Source organism: Ostrinia furnacalis, unplaced genomic scaffold, assembly GCF_004193835.3.
Source record: "Ostrinia furnacalis isolate ACB-3 unplaced genomic scaffold, ASM419383v2 OfSCF3149, whole genome shotgun sequence".
NCBI lineage: Eukaryota > Metazoa > Arthropoda > Insecta > Lepidoptera > Crambidae > Ostrinia > Ostrinia furnacalis.
The window spans coordinates 135,581-153,915 of record NW_021133388.1 but is presented as its reverse complement, the minus strand read 5'-3'; the positions used below and the strand labels follow the sequence as shown (position 1 = coordinate 153,915).

Below are 18,335 nucleotides of genomic sequence, written 5' to 3'. Positions count from 1 at the left end.
GGGGGGTCGCGAGAGGTTGCGAGAGGTCGTAAACACTACTTCAGTAAAAAAAATCTTATCAAGACAGATTTTTTATCCGAAATATAATTATGCAAATATTGTATGGATTGAAGTATTCGGTCCCTACAAACATTTTGTAACATTATAAAATGCATGAAAAAAAGTGCGAACGGTCGGGGGGTCGCCAAAAAGGTTGAAAAACACTGATTTAGAGCAACAAACAAACAACAAAATTTTGGATGAAAAAATTGTAGAGACTTGAAAACTTGAAATTATGTTATTAATACCTACTATAATATCACTGATACCTCTGTGACTAGAGGGAGAGCATTTAATCATTTTAAAAATATATTACATTTCATGTTAAGTTGGTATTATTAATGTAACAAACATTTAAAATATTGTAGAAGCTTTTAAGTTCACGTTGTCTGCGCTCTCACGGTGTAAATGTCAACGTGAAATTGTGAACTCTGTCAGTTTATAATATAACGCGTTAGATTGTAAACTAACAGTGGGTTAGGTTAGGTTAGATTGTAATTTAACTACGTCAGATTATAATCTGACGGAATTCACAATTTTACGGTGACATAAATTTGAGTGTCACTAAATAAAGTTTTTTTTAAAGATTTTGAGCAAATTGGCAACCCTAACTGCAAGTTACGCATACATTTGTCTATGTTTTAATTTGCAATCCTTCTCTGTATCTATCTAGTCATAAAATGAGCCGGTTTAATAAATTTTGATTAGTTAATAAATACATTATTTTAACGAGTATGTTTTTATTCGTAATTAAGTGAGAAAGTTATTGCTTACTTTATTTTTTACAAATTAGGTAATGTTAGTTCGGTTATGTATTACTATAAATTATGTATAAAATGTAACGGAATCCATTTTTTTTTCAATTACATAACTTCTAATTTTGGTGTGAGTGATGTATTAAATAAATTCTTAACTAAGTTTAAATTATTTTTATTACCATTAAATAAATAAATGCCTCTCTTATAGACTTTACCCTTAACCGTACACTATAATTTAAATTATAAATAAGTACTTAAATCATCTAAAAAATGCAAAAACAATACTAACATGTTTTGATCGTAAGTTCTACTGAAAATCAAGAGCTTTACAAAAGATCATTAATAAAAAAGTCCTGTCAGACAATACAGGGTGTAAATATCCAAGAAGAGGTTACCCCAGTTAAACACAGTAAAATCTTTTTTGTACAGAAATTAGGGAATGTCACCCCGTATTGTTTACAAAATATTTAATTTATGCAACTTATGAAGGTGATTTTTAGTATTCCTTGGCCTGTAAGGATACCGCTTCTTCGGCTTTGGCCTAGAATATTTCTGGTAAGGATATGTCTGAAATATATCTAAGTGTTGAATGTTCAAATTATTTTGACCTATAAGGTTTTTCAGTTGGGACTCCGTTAACATGTACACTGGCTCTATAACGTGGTTCAAGTTTTGGACATTTGGCACCCCGTATCTTGGAACCCCGTAGCTAGTTGAGCCTACGAGAGACTGATCGTAGAGTTGAGGGACCCCATAGCTTGTGGATGGAGGTTGATACCCCCTGAAGGATTGGCCATACAAACCTCGGAAATTGTTGGAAAATTCCGGGTAACGCTTAATTTGAGGTAGCTTATGAGAATAACTGGAAGATAGATCTAAGTTATGATTGTAAGTCATAGCTGGGGCGTAATTGTGCCTAGGTCTGTTGAAATATAAAGAGGTTTGCTTCAAATTTGGGGTACCAAAATCGTAGTCAGGTGAACTAAAGTCGTCACCATATTCTTTGTATTCATCATCATCGTAAAATTCGACTTTACTATGCTGTGATCTTATTTTTTGACGAGGAGCCTCATCGTAGTCGTAGTTTAAATCAGTGGCGACACCTATCGGGAAATTCGGGGTCGTCAAAAAGGTTTCTATCTGTTTATTATAAAAAGGTCTGAGTCTTATTAAAGGCTCAGCTTTGGGGGTGTTATTTTTCATTGCAGGCTTCTCAGTCAAAGGAATTAGTTTCTCTATGCCGGGAGATCTTTTGTCTCTGGCTTTGATACTTACATTGTCGTCACCGAATGCTGAGGTCCCTGTGCCGTCTTCAGAGAGATGCTGAACTCCATGGTGTTCAGAGTTGTGATGCAAATATCTTTGGCTTGAATCTCCTTCGGTTTTCGGACCTTTTTTGAGATAGTACACTAGAGGTTGACTGTGTGGTGAAGACTCTTTTGCTTCTTCAGGAATAAAAGGCTTGACGTCATGAGGCCTGTACCCTGAGCTGATGATTTGACTTGCAACTTCGACTTTGTAGTAATTATTACTTTTAGTGGTTGTAGTTTCGGCTTCAGGAACTTGAGGAGTTAGGATTGTTTGTTTTCCAATCGGTTTGATTTTAGGCTCTTTATCAGGGTTTTCGATGTCGTCTACTTCTTCTGTAATAGGCGTGTAATCTTTGACCTCTGGCATGTAAGCGCTAGCATACGTTGGAGGTATCTGAGCGTATTGGTCATCGTAATAATTGGAGTGTAATTCGGCTGAAGGGTTTTTCGCGTAGAAATACAAGTCGATTGGAGTGTCTAGGACATCTTTAGGTTCTGTTGCTCCTGGACTTAGCAGAGCGTTTAATTCTGACACTTGAACTTGTGGATTCTTGTTCAATAACGAGTTTAAAGCTTCAATGTCTTTCGCTGACTCGTAGTGCTGCATTTGACTGTATTGTTTCGGGTAGACATATCGAGTTTTACTCGGGATCGCTTCTGTAAACAATTTAGGTTCTTCCGGCGATGGTTTGAAGGACGCTAATCCTATGTTTCCATTTGGTTTAATCGTCACTCCTTGGTCGTACGTCGGTCCTGGGGACACATATACAGACTTATACGCTTTAGGCTCCAAATATTGATGGTATTCAACGGAACCATGAGACCTATGGTTTCTATTTTTCTCTTTAATATCTTTATTCATTTTGACTGCTTCTGGGATGACTTTGACTCCTCGTTTTAGAGTTTGAGTTCTGGTAACAGTGACTCTAGGTTTAGTTGCTGGTTTAGCATCAGGATTCGCGACTTTTTTGTCTCTTAAATTGGCCTGCTGCTGTTCTAGAGCCAGTTGATGGCTTTCTTGAGATTCCTGATAGGCTCTCATGTAGCTATCGACTTGAGGAGGTGCCTTCGTCCATCTTTGGAGTTGTGCTCTGTGTTGTCTCACTCTTTCAGCGTTGAACATCGCTTGTTGGTTCGCCGCGTGTAGTCTGGCGTTCTTCAGGGAGTTCCCAGCTAGGGGGTTCCCGTAGGGTAAAGTCCCGGGGGTACCTAGCCGGGTTTTGTCGTCGCTTCGGGCTTGTTCGTTGATGATCTCATGGACAGGCCGAGCGTTGGTCTTCGCGGGCTCCGAGGTGCTGATGTGGATGAGGATGAGGAGCAGGAGCCCTGTGATCTGGATCTGCCTAAGATAGGATGTCATGGTACCTGGAAAGGATGAAAAGAAACAATTAGTAATATTTTCTAGTCACTTAATCATAAAACACGTTCATTGGATAGGTATACGATTATGCTCTCATCTCAGCACCAGCTAACAATTAACCCCATTGTTGTCTAACGCCCGTATTCACAAACGATGCTTGCTTAAGTGAAGCAGCAAATCGAACGCACAGCGTCGAATTGAGGTCTGTGATTGGTTCGCATGTCACCCTGTGCGTCCACGCGCACTGTAACACCTCATTGTAATGTTTGCCAATACGGGCGTAAGTCTTGAAGTGGTATTAGGGCCAGTAATAGGTATAGGTATGGGACGTGTATCTAAAAACGGTACTAATCAAGAATTTCAATTTTAAGGCTTGGTTGCACCATCTTACTTTAACTTTGACAAACGTTAAAAATCTGTCAAACTCAACACAAAAAGCACCGGTTATCGTCATAATTACTGTCAAAGTAAGATGGTACAACCCACCCTAAATGTTCTCTGTCAGTTTTAATATTAGTAATAGGCCGCCTGCGAATTTCGTACACGTGGGCCTCGTTATACCCCCTTAGGGGTGGAGTTCTCAATATATGCTGAAAATTGGTTTGATGCCAATCGATTCTTAGTCTTCTCCTGATATATCTTATTAATGATAATCATTAATATCAACCAACCTTCACCTCATAAAACCACGTAAGTCCATAATCAAAACAATCCACGCGTCATACGAACGTAACAAAAAATTACCATATGTAACCATAGAGCACGACTTCCCATTGTCTAAACTGTAATTTAAAGTTCCTAATTTTAGTAATTAACACATAAATGATGTAATCCTTGTAATTTCACCGTTATGCATGCGCAAAGAGGATGGGAGACTTGACTTTCCATTTTAAAACAGCTGTTTATAAGCGGAAGCGGTAGCGGGAAGCGATTATGTACGTTGCCAATTAGGGTAACTTGTTTTGAATAAATTGTATAAGTAATAGGTGAATGGGTGACATGTTTAAAGCAGAAGTGACCCGAGTAACACGCACGCACAACACTGTCGAGTTAACTGCGTACCTGGCGGCCGTGACGTCACCTCGACGCTCTGGTATGAACGTATTTTGACAGTCACACTGACTTAAGTTCAGATGTCGTCCCATTGAAAAACAGTTTTAAATCCGTATTCACAAGGATCATTTTGATAGAACGATTACTCGATAGGATCGCAACTCAGCGATTTGTTGTCGTTGAAGTTTTGTTACGTGAATAAGGCTACAGGGCGAACGCGGGGAGGTGTGCGGGAGAGTGCGAGGGAGAGTCGCATTCCAGCGAGGTGTGCAGTCAACTTGACTTGGTTTTATCTATCTGCTACAGCAGAAATAACGTCAGTTGCTTGGGTCATTTATTAGATGAAAAATTTCCTTTTACACACTTTTATGTATCTGTTTAAGACGTTTATTATTTTGAAAAACCACGACACATATTAAGTTACATTACCTAAATGGGCTTAAAATCTACAAAAAATGTATTTTTATTTATACCAAATAATTCAGAGAAAATTAGTTATTTAAAATGTTTTGTAAAAATAAAAATTTTTGAAACTTGTTTAATATTTATTTTAGGATGTTACTATGAAGTTATTTTATTTCCTTTGTAGGTTTTATTTTTATTTTTACAATGAGAAACGATAATAAATCTTTATAATCTATTCGATAAATCTTTATAATCCATTTTACTCAAAAACTGTGTACGAATTAGTGATTGTAGAATCGCTACCGCTCGTGAACAGTCAAACTAACAACAAATCATAAAGCTTTTAAGTGTTTTCATGTTAATTATCGACGTTATACGACAGTGCGGTAACATCGCTTCATTAATTATGTAAATCTAATTAATTTATGCATATTGCCGGTCGTTTGGGGTCAATTTGTTATGGATCTGGTAAATGTACATCTGATACTAACTTAATTAAGTAACTAAGTTAAGTTTTATTTGTTAACAGCTACGTTATAAAGTTCTCTACCTAGGGTGATCCACCAATATGCCTTACAAAGTTTATAGAATTGGTGGTTGACTGCACAAATTTATTTATTTATTGCATGCACCCAAAAACAAATAAGTAGGTACTTACCTAATTACCCCATTTTGCCTAATAAATTTATTTATTGTGGAGGGTTGTGATGGTATTTTATCATAAAAGCAATCCTATTTAGCCATATTAGCTATTTAGTCAATTAAATTATACACTAGGTACACAAAAAATTATGTCAATTGCAAGAAATACAAAAATTACTACTTCACCAAACGTGCGCAAAATCTTTCAGATTTAAAGAAAGATTACAAAATCTTATGCAAAGATATGAAATCCTGAAATGTACTTTGCCTTTCAAAACTAGTTTTACTCAAAGCCTTGACCTAAATAAGGTTGAAAGGTAAGCTCCTCACATTTAGCTTTTAATGCCATAAAACTGCGAGCCAATTATGTTTATAGTATAGTTACTTGTTGGGCAATACATAATTTGAGATCTTTGCTCGTTTTGATAACAATTTAAACCCATTTATACAGGGTGTGATTTTGTAAATCAACGCCCATTTTAGGGATGATAGTACACACACATGAAAGTAATTACAAGAAAAGTATTTAAAATAAAATTTTAACTATTACTTTATTAGTTAAAAACTAAAAAAATCTCCTAAAACTTTTGAGTCGGCGCTTGTTACCGCCCGCACCACCCCCGCGTTCCCCGCTATATGTATAATATTCTATTCTATCTATTTTATTACAAAAATACATTTCCATACTAAATGTTATAAACTATGGTTCTACTAGAGTTCAACGTTTTGTAATAAGGGCATCCCTCTTATTACAAAAAGTTATTACCTTAATATCCCCCTAAAACTCTACTTCCTTAACTAGTTATAAATCAAAAACTTTATGGGCATTACTAAAGGTTATTTTTTCATTTGTTTCAGGTAAGTTTGCATGATTTTATTGTTCAGAAAATGGGCGTTACTAAAGGTAACTATCTCCTCATTTAGATCTTAGTAAGTTTGAAATATTATGTTATATAGATTAAGGTAAAAATGCATCGAACTTTGCGTAAAGGCGCCACGCCTTGGGAATGTTAGTTCTAATTTTCAATCATAGATGGCGTTATCCGGATTTGACCCGCGGTATCATTTGTTTTCGGGCTTTATAGGGTGTTTTGCACAACTGGTTAATCAATTTTTATCAGTCTACGGAAGTTTTCTTATTTACGCGTGTGTTGTGAGTGTGTTGACAAAAACATTGTGCTAAAAGAAGATGACAGAAGCTGGGTGGATGGATGCTGAAGCTGAAGACAGGGTAAGCTTGTTCTCACGAAGACATTCCGTTTTTTACAGGAACATTTTTTTCCAGGATTCTGTTTAGTAGTTTTTATAACGTTCACATTTCATACGAAGTGCTTTGCAGTGTTCCAAAAAAACAGTCCGTTTTGAATTTGTAATTTGAATTTCGAACACACATTACACGAGAATCCAGTTTTGCAGGATTGCCGTGGGAACGAGCCCAAACAGGTATTGCCTTTGTCCAGCGGTGGGCTGCTATAGACTGCTGCTGACGATGATAATGTCTATTTCATTCAACTCACATACAACTTGAATGGAATACATACTGAATCATCATCATCATCATTTCAGCCATAGGACGTCCACTGCTGAACATATGCCTCCCCCAATGATTTCCACAATGGCCGGTTGATGGCGGCCTGCATCCAGCGCCTTCCCACTACTTTTATGAGGTCGTCGGTCCACCTTGTGGGTGGATGTCCACGCTGCGCATTGCGATACGTGGCCTCCACTCCAGAACCTTGCCGCCCCATCATCGGCCGCCAGTTCTGCGTACTATGTGCCCTGCCCATTGCCACTTCAGCTTGCTAATCCGTCGGGCTATGTCAGCGACTTTAGTTCGTTTACGGATCTCCTCATTTCTGATTCGATCTTGTAAAGAAACACCTAGCATAGCCCTCTCAATTTTGAGCTTATTTATAAGGCCTATATTTAGAGGCCACGTTTCCGAGCCGTATATCATCGCTGGTAACACACACTGAATAAAACCTAATAAATAAAAACAACGATGTTCCGCTACTCTTACTTTCAATGGAACCGTTTTACCATAAGCTCAATGACCATGATACTTTCACTCTCGTACAGTGTATGTATACGTATATGTATACACAACCGGTCCGTGTCCGTTCGTCCGTGCCGTGGACTCTTGAGTAATTGCCGTTACGTTAGAGAAAACATACAGGGTTTTAGAAACAAAACCAAACTTTTTTAATCGAATAATAAGGATCCATTCGGCTTACTTTTTTAAAATTTCATTTTTAGTGGATAATACACTAGACGACACTTGACTAGTCTTTGACCAGTGTGTGTTTGTGTGTTGCCAGTGATGGTATACAGATCTGAGACGTGGTCGCTTACTATGGGCCTCATAAGAAGGCTCAAGGTCACCCAAAGGGCGATGGAGCGGGCTATGCTCGGAGTTTCCCTGCGTGATCGAATCAGAAATGCGGAGATCCGCAGGAGAACCAGAGTGACTGACGGAGTCCGCAGAATCGCTAAAATCAAGTGGTAGTGGGCAGGGCACATAGCTTGTAGAGCTGATGGCCGCTGGAGTATGGCCAGAGTTAATAGGGTTTTATAAACTCTATTTAGTTTCGGAACCCTAAAACGCATCAAGGTATCTACTATAAGGCTTAACTCAATCAGTGCCAGAGGTTTGGGAGCGGCGCGGGAGAGGTGACATTGACATAATATGACGTGACAGAACATACAAATCTGCCCCCCTAGACAAAACGCACTTTTTGATCGAATCAAAAATCGAATCCGTCAAAACTCTATACAAAAAGGGGCTTTTCGACCACTTTTCGACTGGTTTGCGATTATAATTTGCACTTTGTCTAGACCCACTGAAGGAGATCTGAAGTATCGCTGACGTTTGACGTTACAAAAACATCCTCAGCCGCTCCCATACGTACCTCAGACAGTGTCAGTCACTAGACCTATAGGCATACTTATTGTTAGTATTATCACTCGCTATCACCTGAACCTTGCGTTTAACAATTAAACCCAAGGTCAAAGTCTCGTAAAAGCGAACGAAGAACGGAGTAGTTCACACGCTGCACTTTCGTTTGGTATGTTTTTGCTCACTAGTATAAGAGCACACGGCAAGATATTTGGAAAGAAAACGCTATGATAAATATAAATAAAACGTATCTATTTACTATGTTTATATCTGGTACTCATAGTACCTACAAGTTTTGCTTATTTTGGGACTAGATGGTGTTGTGTACTAGATGTCCAAGAATATTAATATTTATAAAAGTTTTCAACTTTTTCTGCGAGCCCTGCTTTAGATATCCAAGTTGCAGTTGCACATACGAGTGGGACTGATTTTATTTTGAGTTTGGTTATTTTACTTCTAAGATATTTATATTAATTACGTGTTGTCTGATGTTATTTTTACGAGTAGGTAATATTAGTGTTTATGAATTTCCAAAAAGTTATTTCAATACATGTATAGTTTTTTCAATACATGGAATAAGGATCTATGTATGTGCTTACTTAGAACTAAAAACTGACTGAAAATGTAGAGCAAAATTAGAATTAGAACTGGCTGTGAAAACTTAATGTAAACGTAGTTTTACTTGTAGTTTGAAATCGCAGCAGACGCGTCTCTAATAAACGCACGTGTGTTTTCACTATCACAGAATGAACGACAATCGAGTGACGTGCGGTTACCGATTATTACGATAATCGATTACCTGATGAGTGTGGGTCGTGGGAAAGTTGGGAATTACTAAAATTAGAGGTGCTTGAGTTGAGGAGTTGCTTATTATTTGTACTAATTATGGTGGTTTATTGAGCTACGCCAGGCCTGGCTCACTCCGCGCGGTACATCCGAATTACCTACAGCGAAGCGCCCCGCGCCGGCGGGTATTATCTCAGTCGAGTGTCACGCGCGCGCCCGTCGGGACTTGATGTTTTGCCTTTAATAAATAATTTCTTTTGAATACAATTTATGATGTTTTAAGAATTTTATCGTTAAAATATTAACTATTACCTTTCCGTGTAGGTAAATGAAACGGAAGAGTAACATCGATACACCAAATTACGACAAGCTAGTTCTTTTACCATAATGCATAGGTACCCCAACAATATTCAGTAAAAAATAAATTATTGCCAAAGTACAGCGAGTAACATTAGATTAAGTTTGTGCAAAGCCAAATACAAATATGATTTTCCGGTGACGCCTCTTGTTCTAGGATGTAGCCGTTTCGTGTTTGCGTAGTAAGTAGGTAGGTATATGATGTCATTCTTTCTTCTCTGATAGTAGGTATGTTTAATTTATTTGTCTTATGTTAAAATAGGTATGAATGAAGACAAAATAAGTACTTTTTTATCCTAAGTAGGTATATTTAAAATGTTATTTTAACAAAGGTAAAATAACACTAATACTTACCTACATACGTACCTCATTACAAATACCTAAGTAGATATTAATTCTATTTTTTCACTAGACAGCATAGCAACCCTAACAGNACCCCCAAGGGTGGAAAATTGGGGATGAACTTTTTTATACGCAATATTTTTAATTTTTTTTTGAAGTCGGTTTTATTTTTTTTTAAAGTTAATTATTTTGACGCACTCGCTAGCGATGACGTTTATCGTTAAACTCATGATTAGGGTCCATTTTAGTCAGATCTTGCGCGCGTTGTGCCCTACACAATCAACATTCAACAAAATTGTCTAAAAAAATATTGTTTCACTACACATTTTTGTTTGCATCAACAATGTTTTTGCTTTCCATGCCAGATGGAAAACACGTATGTAGCGAAACAATGTTTAGTGTAGACAATTTTGTTGAATGTTGACATGTTTCGGTTGTGTAGGGCAAAACGTGCTGGAGACCCGGCTTTGGCTTTATTATGAACTTCTACTAAAGCCCGGTCGGGGTCATTGGACGAAATTCTACGTGCTCGGCGACCGGACTATACAAACATCTTTGGGAGTAGATTAAAACAACAAAAAAGATTATAAAACGTTCTTTTATTCACAGGTATCTCAAATTCTCGTAAAATATTGCACATTACCCTTACTGTTGGTATAAATACAATACAAACTTACACACTACTGTCACTACTTTGAACAATTTTGAATCAACAATTTAAATTTTATTGGACTAGCAAAACTCGCCGAAAAGATTTTATTACATTGAAAATATAAAGTTAGTAAATTAAAACATAGTTACATTCTTAAATTAGATTTTAGTTAAGTCCGTATTACAAAACAACGCTCAAATCTAGATTCAATCTCAATTGTACAGAATCAGAATTACAAATAAGTATTAATTTTAAGACTGGTCAAAATATTAAAATTGAACAAATCATCTACTTAGGTTTCAAATTTAATTGAGTTTGAGTTTCGTTCTGTAATACGCATTTAAAATAGTCCGTATTCAATAACAATGCAAAACTCAAGCAAAAATTCTAGGCTGTATAATTTCAATACTTTGACCAATTCACAGACTCCATAAAAAAATAAAATTAGTACGCTACCACGCCACGAAGAGGGCGCTGCTCGTATCCGATCTACGAGACGCAGGTAGAATTATTTGATCAGTGGCGGGTAGTTCTGTGATTACGACCAGTCGGGCTCGCAATGGCGCGCGCGTGCGTGTGAAAAACCGCAATAACAGTGTAAAATCCCGTTTTAGTGAGAATTAAACAGTGTAAAGTCCTGTGTTCAAGTGTTATTGTGTTTTGTGTGTGGTGTGAATTGTGTGTTGTGATTGTAAGTGCAGCAAAATCGGTAACTGTTGGATAACCCGGCCGGGCGATGTCAAAACCTGAGACTATGGCGTCGAACAGCAGCGTTGGTAAGTCCTAATACTTTTATACTAATTGTAGTGGGCCAGTAGGTAAACCTAGAAACTCCCTTAGGTTAAATTTTTCTTCAACTGGTTTCAATTTATATTGACATTTAGTATGGAAATGAATTTAAACACGTGTTTAACGCTCGTATCTTCACAGCATAAAGTTCAAATTGACCCACGTCTATGGCCACCAGAGNTACCCTGTAAACGCCTAACAACTCGCACAAGTATTCAGCGTCATAGAAAGAAAAAAAAGACTTCTGTCTCTTTCTCTCTCTACGACGCGGCCCGTCCCGACGAGTGTCTTCATATTTTAGAGAAAGAGAAAGATTTAATTGAAACATTAATTACCAGTTTTTCATGGGAATGTATATTATGGGCAGGGAGGGACCTTAAATCTCTTCGACGAAGTCAGGATAATTTGAATCGAACTTCACTTCAGGTAAGTTCGTTTGATTATTCAATTATCCTGCCTTCGTCTCTGAGATTTACCACCATGTAGATGTTCAGAGAACATACAAATTAATGTTGAAATTAAAAGGCATAAAGTAGGAAAATATGGTCAATCTATTGACTTAATAATTTCACAAAAATATTAATACATAACAAGAACATAATGAAACAAACTTATTCATCCTCAATATTAATCAAACTAGGATTACAATCAAGCACAGGCCGGTTGTAAAAATTTGCAAAAGTTTCAGACTGCTCCGACCATCCTGCGCATTTTCGAATGATATCTAAACTCACACCAGCACGCGAAGCAGCCGAAGTGGATGCGTGTCGGGTGCTGTGAGCATTGAATATGGTGGTATCGATGCCACTGGATTCTAAAATATCCTTTACCCAGCGCCTGATGGTCTGAGTAGTTGCTGCCCTATAATAAGGCTTTTTATATGTAAGCAACAGGTTAGCTACATTACTCGTCCTTCTGAGTTCAGAAGTTTTAATGTACGTCTGTAAACAAGAAGCCGGGCAAATGGCTGGTCTTTGGGTGAAAAAAGGCAAATTTAGTGTAGGTTGTTGACGTCCAACACCTGAAGTCTTAATCAAGTCTGTAATGGTAATTACTATTCTATCAGTAAACGTATAAATATTTTTGGTTTTAATTAATGAAATTGTTTGAATCCTTTGACCAGTGGCCAGTGCAAGCAATATAACTAATTTCTTTGTTAAGTCTTGTAAACTTATTGATTCATTAGGAAACAAAGTTTCAACATAATTTAATACAACATTAGGATTCCAAGTAAAATTATAACGTGGAAAACTAGGTCTCAATTTAAACACACCTTTGAAAAATCTCTTGATTGTATCATTTTGTCCGATCTTATTGGAGGAAATTAATGATATAGCTGAACGGTGATTATTAAGGGTTCCATAGGAGGAACCAGACTTCATACATTCTGTGAGAAAATCTAAAAGAGATTCTAAACTTACATCATAAAAATCACATTTTTTATTTTTAGTGTATTCCCACCATTGTTTTAAACTAGAAGAGTACTGTGATTTCGTGTTTTCAGAAATAGATGAAAGCATTACTTCTACTGCAGACTCAGGGACACCTTGTTTTATGAAGCCCTCCCGCATAACACGCTCGCTTCCAGGGAAAGATGGCGGTGTAGCGGGTGAAATTGTCTGAAAGAAGAGGAAAGAAGAAATTTCTCAGGAGGGAATATTATTGTCTCACCAACACAAAGAGATTTAAATAGCGGGTACCAAGGTTGAGACTGCCAGCTTGGTACAACTACGATGCCAGTAGCTTGATCGGCAATGATCTTTTTTAATACTTTTAAAACAAGCGCGAATGGTGGGAATGCGTAAAAATAAAAACTGTTCCAATCTATCGTGAAAGCATCTATATCATAGGCATACGGATCTCTTTTCCAAGACACATATTTGTCGCATTTAGCATTTATGCGTGAGGCAAACAGATCAATTTCAGGATAGTCAAAATGTGTCACAATTTTTGAAAACAATCTAGAATTTAACTCCCACTCTGTATCAATATTAATTTTTCTGGATTCACTGTCTGCATCAATATTTTCACGTGATTTGATGTAGGATGCGAAAATGAAAATATTTCGTTTTTCGCACCAACGCCATATTAGTTGTGTAATATGATTCAGGTGAGGGTATTGCACACCTCCCATTCTATTCAAATATGAAATTGCTGTTGTGTTATCGACACGCAGCAGTATCTCACAATTATTTCTAAATTTAGCAAACGATCTTAAAGCATAGTATACTGCCAACAATTCCAAATAATTTATGTGATTAGATCGTTCTTGTTCAGTCCACGGCCCTCCCGTTTTCTCGTAGCCGCAAGCGGCTCCCCAACCGGTCGAGGAGGAATCCGTAAAGATTTCGAGTTCGAACTTACTTTCTCGAATTGGATTGCAAATATTCATAATTCTATTTTTCCACCATAACAGATCTTTACATAAATTGTTTGGAATTGTCATAGCCATATCAAAATTATCATTATTATGCAATAAAGCCAAATATTTAGCCCTCTCTAGACTTTTAGTATAAAGCCATCCATACATGACCGCTGGGCATGCCGCAGTCAGCGTACCCAAAAGACGAGCGAAATCGCGGATTTGGATGTCTTTGCGCTGAGAAATGCAATCTAGGACCATTTGTATTTTCTGTAATATTTTTTTACGTTTTTGGTCAGGCAGTTCAATAGTCATTGACTTTGAATTGAGAACAAAACCAAGATAGGTACATAAACTAGTAGGAATCAAATTGCTCTTTTTGTAATTAATCACAAATCCTAATTTTGTTAAGCAGTTAATGGTTTCATCTCGATTAGTAACACATTCATTGTATCCTTGAGCAATGCAGAGGATATCGTCGAGATACCGCACCGAAATAAAACCTTTTGATCTCAAATAAGTTGCAATAGGTTGAAGTATTTTTGTAAAAATGTACGGTGCAGAACAAAGACCAAACGGTAGAACAGTAAACTCATATAGATCATCGAAATAAAAACGTAAATATTTAGTATGATCTTCATGTATAGATAACAAGAAATAGGCATCTTTTAAATCAATATTTATCATATGACAGTCTTTTGTTAAAAGACGTGTCGCGGTTCGAATGTCTTCCATTTTAAAATGGTCAGAATGAACATATTTATTTAATTTTTTAAGATTTAAAATGAACCTTAAATCTCCATCCGACTTGGGTATCAAAAATATGTCTGAGATAAACTGATCTTTCCTAATAGCTTTAATATTTAATAAATGTTTAATTTCTTTATTTAGTGCTAACGTCTCAGATTTTGAAAATGAACGTTTGGGATATTGATTCTCAGACTGTTCCGGATATTTTGTAAAAGGAATGCGGTATCCCGATATTGTGTCTAATATAAATTCATCAGTAGTAAAAGATTTCCAGGCAGGTAAAAAATGTTGCAACCGCCCGGCGGCGTATACCTGAGGTGGAGAATTTAGGTGTTCGTGCGGCCGGAGGTCGGAGGTGGAGGGCGCGTCGCAGACGGAGGCTGGCGGCGCGCTGGCGGCGGCGGGGCAGCGGCCTGGCGGCGGGCATTGGTGTGCGCCGGCACTGGTGCTCGTCGACGGGTCGCATATTGGTTGCGTTGTCCTCCGGTCCGATACTGATAGTTCGGTGTCGCTCGTTGAGGAGGTCGACTTCGCAGCGGTTGGCCTCTTCCGTTTAAATTGGACCCACTCATATTAGAAACAGTTGATTGTATGTATTGGCCGGTCCGGCTAATGCCGCGGGAATTTTTAACGAGGTCACCTAGTTTTTCCCCAAATAACATAGTGTCTCGTTTTCTATCTTTGAACAATTCCATGAATGATTTATCAACCAACGGGCCTATCATGGCGCGGCGGCTTTCTGTTTCGGTAAAATGGGAGTCAGCGAGCAGTTTGCCGGTGTCATTTAAAATACTCATGACCTCGGATAGATCTGGATTCTTCTTCAATAAAGCCGTCATTGCAGCACTTAAAGAAGATAAGGCACGACCAAGCTGTTCTTGTTTATTTAACATACGTTTATCTCTATTCCGGAAGGACTCTGTGAGCATGGTTGCTATTTCCGGATTTAGAGTTGGGGCTTTAGCAAAAGAAATATTTTTTGCAAATAAATATTTCTTTGTAAGTTGTTCTTTGGCTTCTTTTTGTAGGCCATGTGATAACAAATGTTGGAAACGTTTAGCAATATCCTCCTGTACATTATCGCCCCACTCAACGGTCTCCGGTTCAAAGTCCCCTAAAGCCTTTAGCAATTCCGGTTCTATGTCACATACTGGAACTACATCGGTGCCCTCAGCTCTGGTAGTAGAGGTTGTGTTTTCAGCTGCGTTGACCACAGGTTCACCAGCCTGGGAAGTATTTTCGCCTTGTAATGAACATTCCGGAAATATTTCCGACTCCTCCGGTGGCGGTATTGAGATTTCCCGGTCATCTGAAAGTGACCGTAAATTGTGATTGAGGGTAAAAGTATTGCCAGACATGATGGGCATAAAAAATATGCAATAAGTGGCTACTGGTTAATATCCCGTATTAACTCGGAGCATAAAATAGCCGTTGACCAATATCTCGTATTGATTCGAGGCAAAAAATAGCAGCATTATGATTTTTGTACGTATGTATGCTTATAACAGCCATTGACCAACATCTCGCATTGATTCTAGGCAGAAAAAATTAGCAGCATTCGGCTTGGTGCAAGCCTTTAATAGCCATTGACCAATATCCCGCATTGGTTCGAGGCAAAGAAATAGCAGCATTCATAGACACTTAGATTGAAAAATAAAAACACTGACTAACCTTCACCGTTTAGGTCCTCGTCACTTGAATAAAGTATTCGTGGCCGATTTTTACGTCGTCGTTCCTTTAATTTTTCTTCATACTTTCGTAATTTTCTTGCATAACGATCCTCTTTACTTTCACCTTCATACTTGCGTTTAGGCATAGTGCAAAAAAAACTAAGTACAAGATCGCACTTATTAGATCGATAAATGTATATGAAAAAAAAAACGGGTAGGTTAATTGTATTATCGGTCTCCGAGAATACTACGTGCGAACGCCGTGAGCGCACGGGCAACAAATGAAGACACTCGTCGGGACGGGCCGCGTCGTAGAGAGAGAAAGAGACAGAAGTCTTTTTTTTCTTTCTATGACGCTGAATACTTGTGCGAGTTGTTAGGCGTTTACAGGGTAAACTACATGGTGGTAAATCTCAGAGACGAAGGCAGGATAATTAATATTNAGCCAAATACAAATATGATTTTCCGGTGACGCCTCTTGTTCTAGGATGTAGCCGTTTCGTGTTTGCGTAGTAAGTAGGTAGGTATATGATGTCATTCTTTCTTCTCTGATAGTAGGTATGTTTAATTTATTTGTCTTATGTTAAAATAGGTATGAATGAAGACAAAATAAGTACTTTTTTATCCTAAGTAGGTATATTTAAAATGTTATTTTAACAAAGGTAAAATAACACTAATACTTACCTACATACGTACCTCATTACAAATACCTAAGTAGATATTAATTCTATTTTTTCACTAGACAGCATAGCAACCCTAACAGCGTAAGAAGAGTTCAGAGGCACGCGATAGAAAGAGACAAAACTTGTAGGTGAATAAAATTGTAGGTACGTAGTGCTGTGCGAGCTGAATTCCACTGTATCGCGTCGTAGCAAGACTCGCATTTATTTAAATCCTCTTGCGGAGTAATCCTTCTGTACCTGTACTATTACTTATTCTGTGGCTACGCTACAATGTATTCAATGTTTATAGATTTAAAAATTATCAGCAGGTAAGATTTTCAGCGGGGTGCAATGCTGCAATCTGGGAATGTAAAAGTTGCAGTGGTTTTCTATATTTTCTAAAGCAATTTAAATCACAAAAAAGTCTACAAGACTTTTTATATAAAATCTAATGTATTTTTTACAAAAATTGGAGTATTTAATCTTTTGTACCATATTTAAAGCAAATAAATGATAAATTGATTTCGATTTTGGTGTAAATAGACCCCCTTGCACTTGGTTCCGGCCTCCGGGCGCTCTGTTTTATTTGTTTTGGTTTTTATACATTTGAAACACAAACACAAATAAATATCGTGCCCAACAAAGCTCTACATTATCAAATACATAGTTCACATTCGTTCGTTCGTTCGTTTCAGCCAAATCACGTCCACTGCTGGACAAAGGCCTCCCCCAAGGTTTTCCACAATGAACGTTCACATTAACAGAAAATAATTTATTAAAGGATAAACTTCTCAACTGGTTACTCATAGACCTTCATTACATGTTAATAGTAAGGGAAACCCCAGTCCAATTTTTAAGAACACATCGTCACCACAATGACCGATCAGGAAGACAAAGATTTTTTCGCAGAATCGTATTTGTGAAAGGAGGATAGAATTTTTGAGAAATACCAATGAAGGTTGTTACAGGAAAAGGTTGATTTAACTTTTTCTGACTATTTTTTAGTTCTGCCAATTTGGGTACAAATGGGACAGAAAAAAAATAGAGCCTACCCCAATTTTCCTGATGTCGTAGGAGGCGACTAAGGGACAAATATGCGAACATCAAGCCTTCCCAACCCGTCTGGCCAGTGTGGGGAGTGTATACCAAATTTTCAATTTGCAAGTGATTTTTAGTGATTGTGAGTATCATGGGTTTAGTTCGAAGTATCGAACAATAGAACCTATCCATCCATCAATAGTAGTAACTACTTAAGGACTCCAGTTGATTATGTAGAATAATAATTATGTAATTCATCATCAACAGCCCTTTACAGTCCACTACTGGACTATGAGCCTCCTCCACTATAGTGGAGGGTTTTGCCATAATCTCCACGCTTGGCAGGCGGGTTGGAGATCGCAGTTTAAAAGATTGATGTTTTTCAGAGAGCGCTGCTGCACGTCCTCTGTTTGATGTGTAGTCCCTAAGTCGCCTCTTACGACACAAACTTGGTTGGTGACAAA

At 37.7% G+C, this 18,335-nt stretch overlaps 2 protein-coding genes across 3 annotated transcripts in view; both read right to left on the bottom strand.

Annotated features, from left to right (window-relative positions):
* Window positions 1-3,467, bottom strand: part of CPR143 (cuticular protein RR-2 motif 143) — a 7,128-nt gene extending 3,661 nt beyond the window's left edge. The window contains exon 1 of the mRNA XM_028311043.1: window positions 2,073-3,467. Coding sequence (XP_028166844.1) covers window positions 2,073-3,467 — 1,395 coding nt within the window. The remainder of the gene's footprint in view (window positions 1-2,072) is intronic.
* Window positions 3,468-11,922: 8,455 nt separating this feature from the next.
* Window positions 11,923-16,596, bottom strand: LOC114357436 (uncharacterized). 2 transcript variants are annotated; one of them, XM_028311046.1, is made up of 3 exons: window positions 16,173-16,596; window positions 14,814-15,810; window positions 11,923-13,008 (listed from the first exon to the last, which is right to left on the bottom strand). In XM_028311046.1, the coding sequence occupies exons 1-2, from the start codon at window positions 16,315-16,317 to the stop codon at window positions 14,828-14,830; spliced, it is 1,128 nt and encodes a 375-aa protein (XP_028166847.1). In that variant the 5' UTR covers window positions 16,318-16,596; the 3' UTR covers window positions 11,923-13,008; window positions 14,814-14,827. The 2 variants fall into 2 exon arrangements, with proteins under 2 accessions (XP_028166847.1, XP_028166848.1); XM_028311047.1 differs by lacking the exon at window positions 14,814-15,810 and having other exon boundaries at window positions 16,173-16,260.
* Between the last annotated feature and the right edge of the window lie 1,739 nt (window positions 16,597-18,335).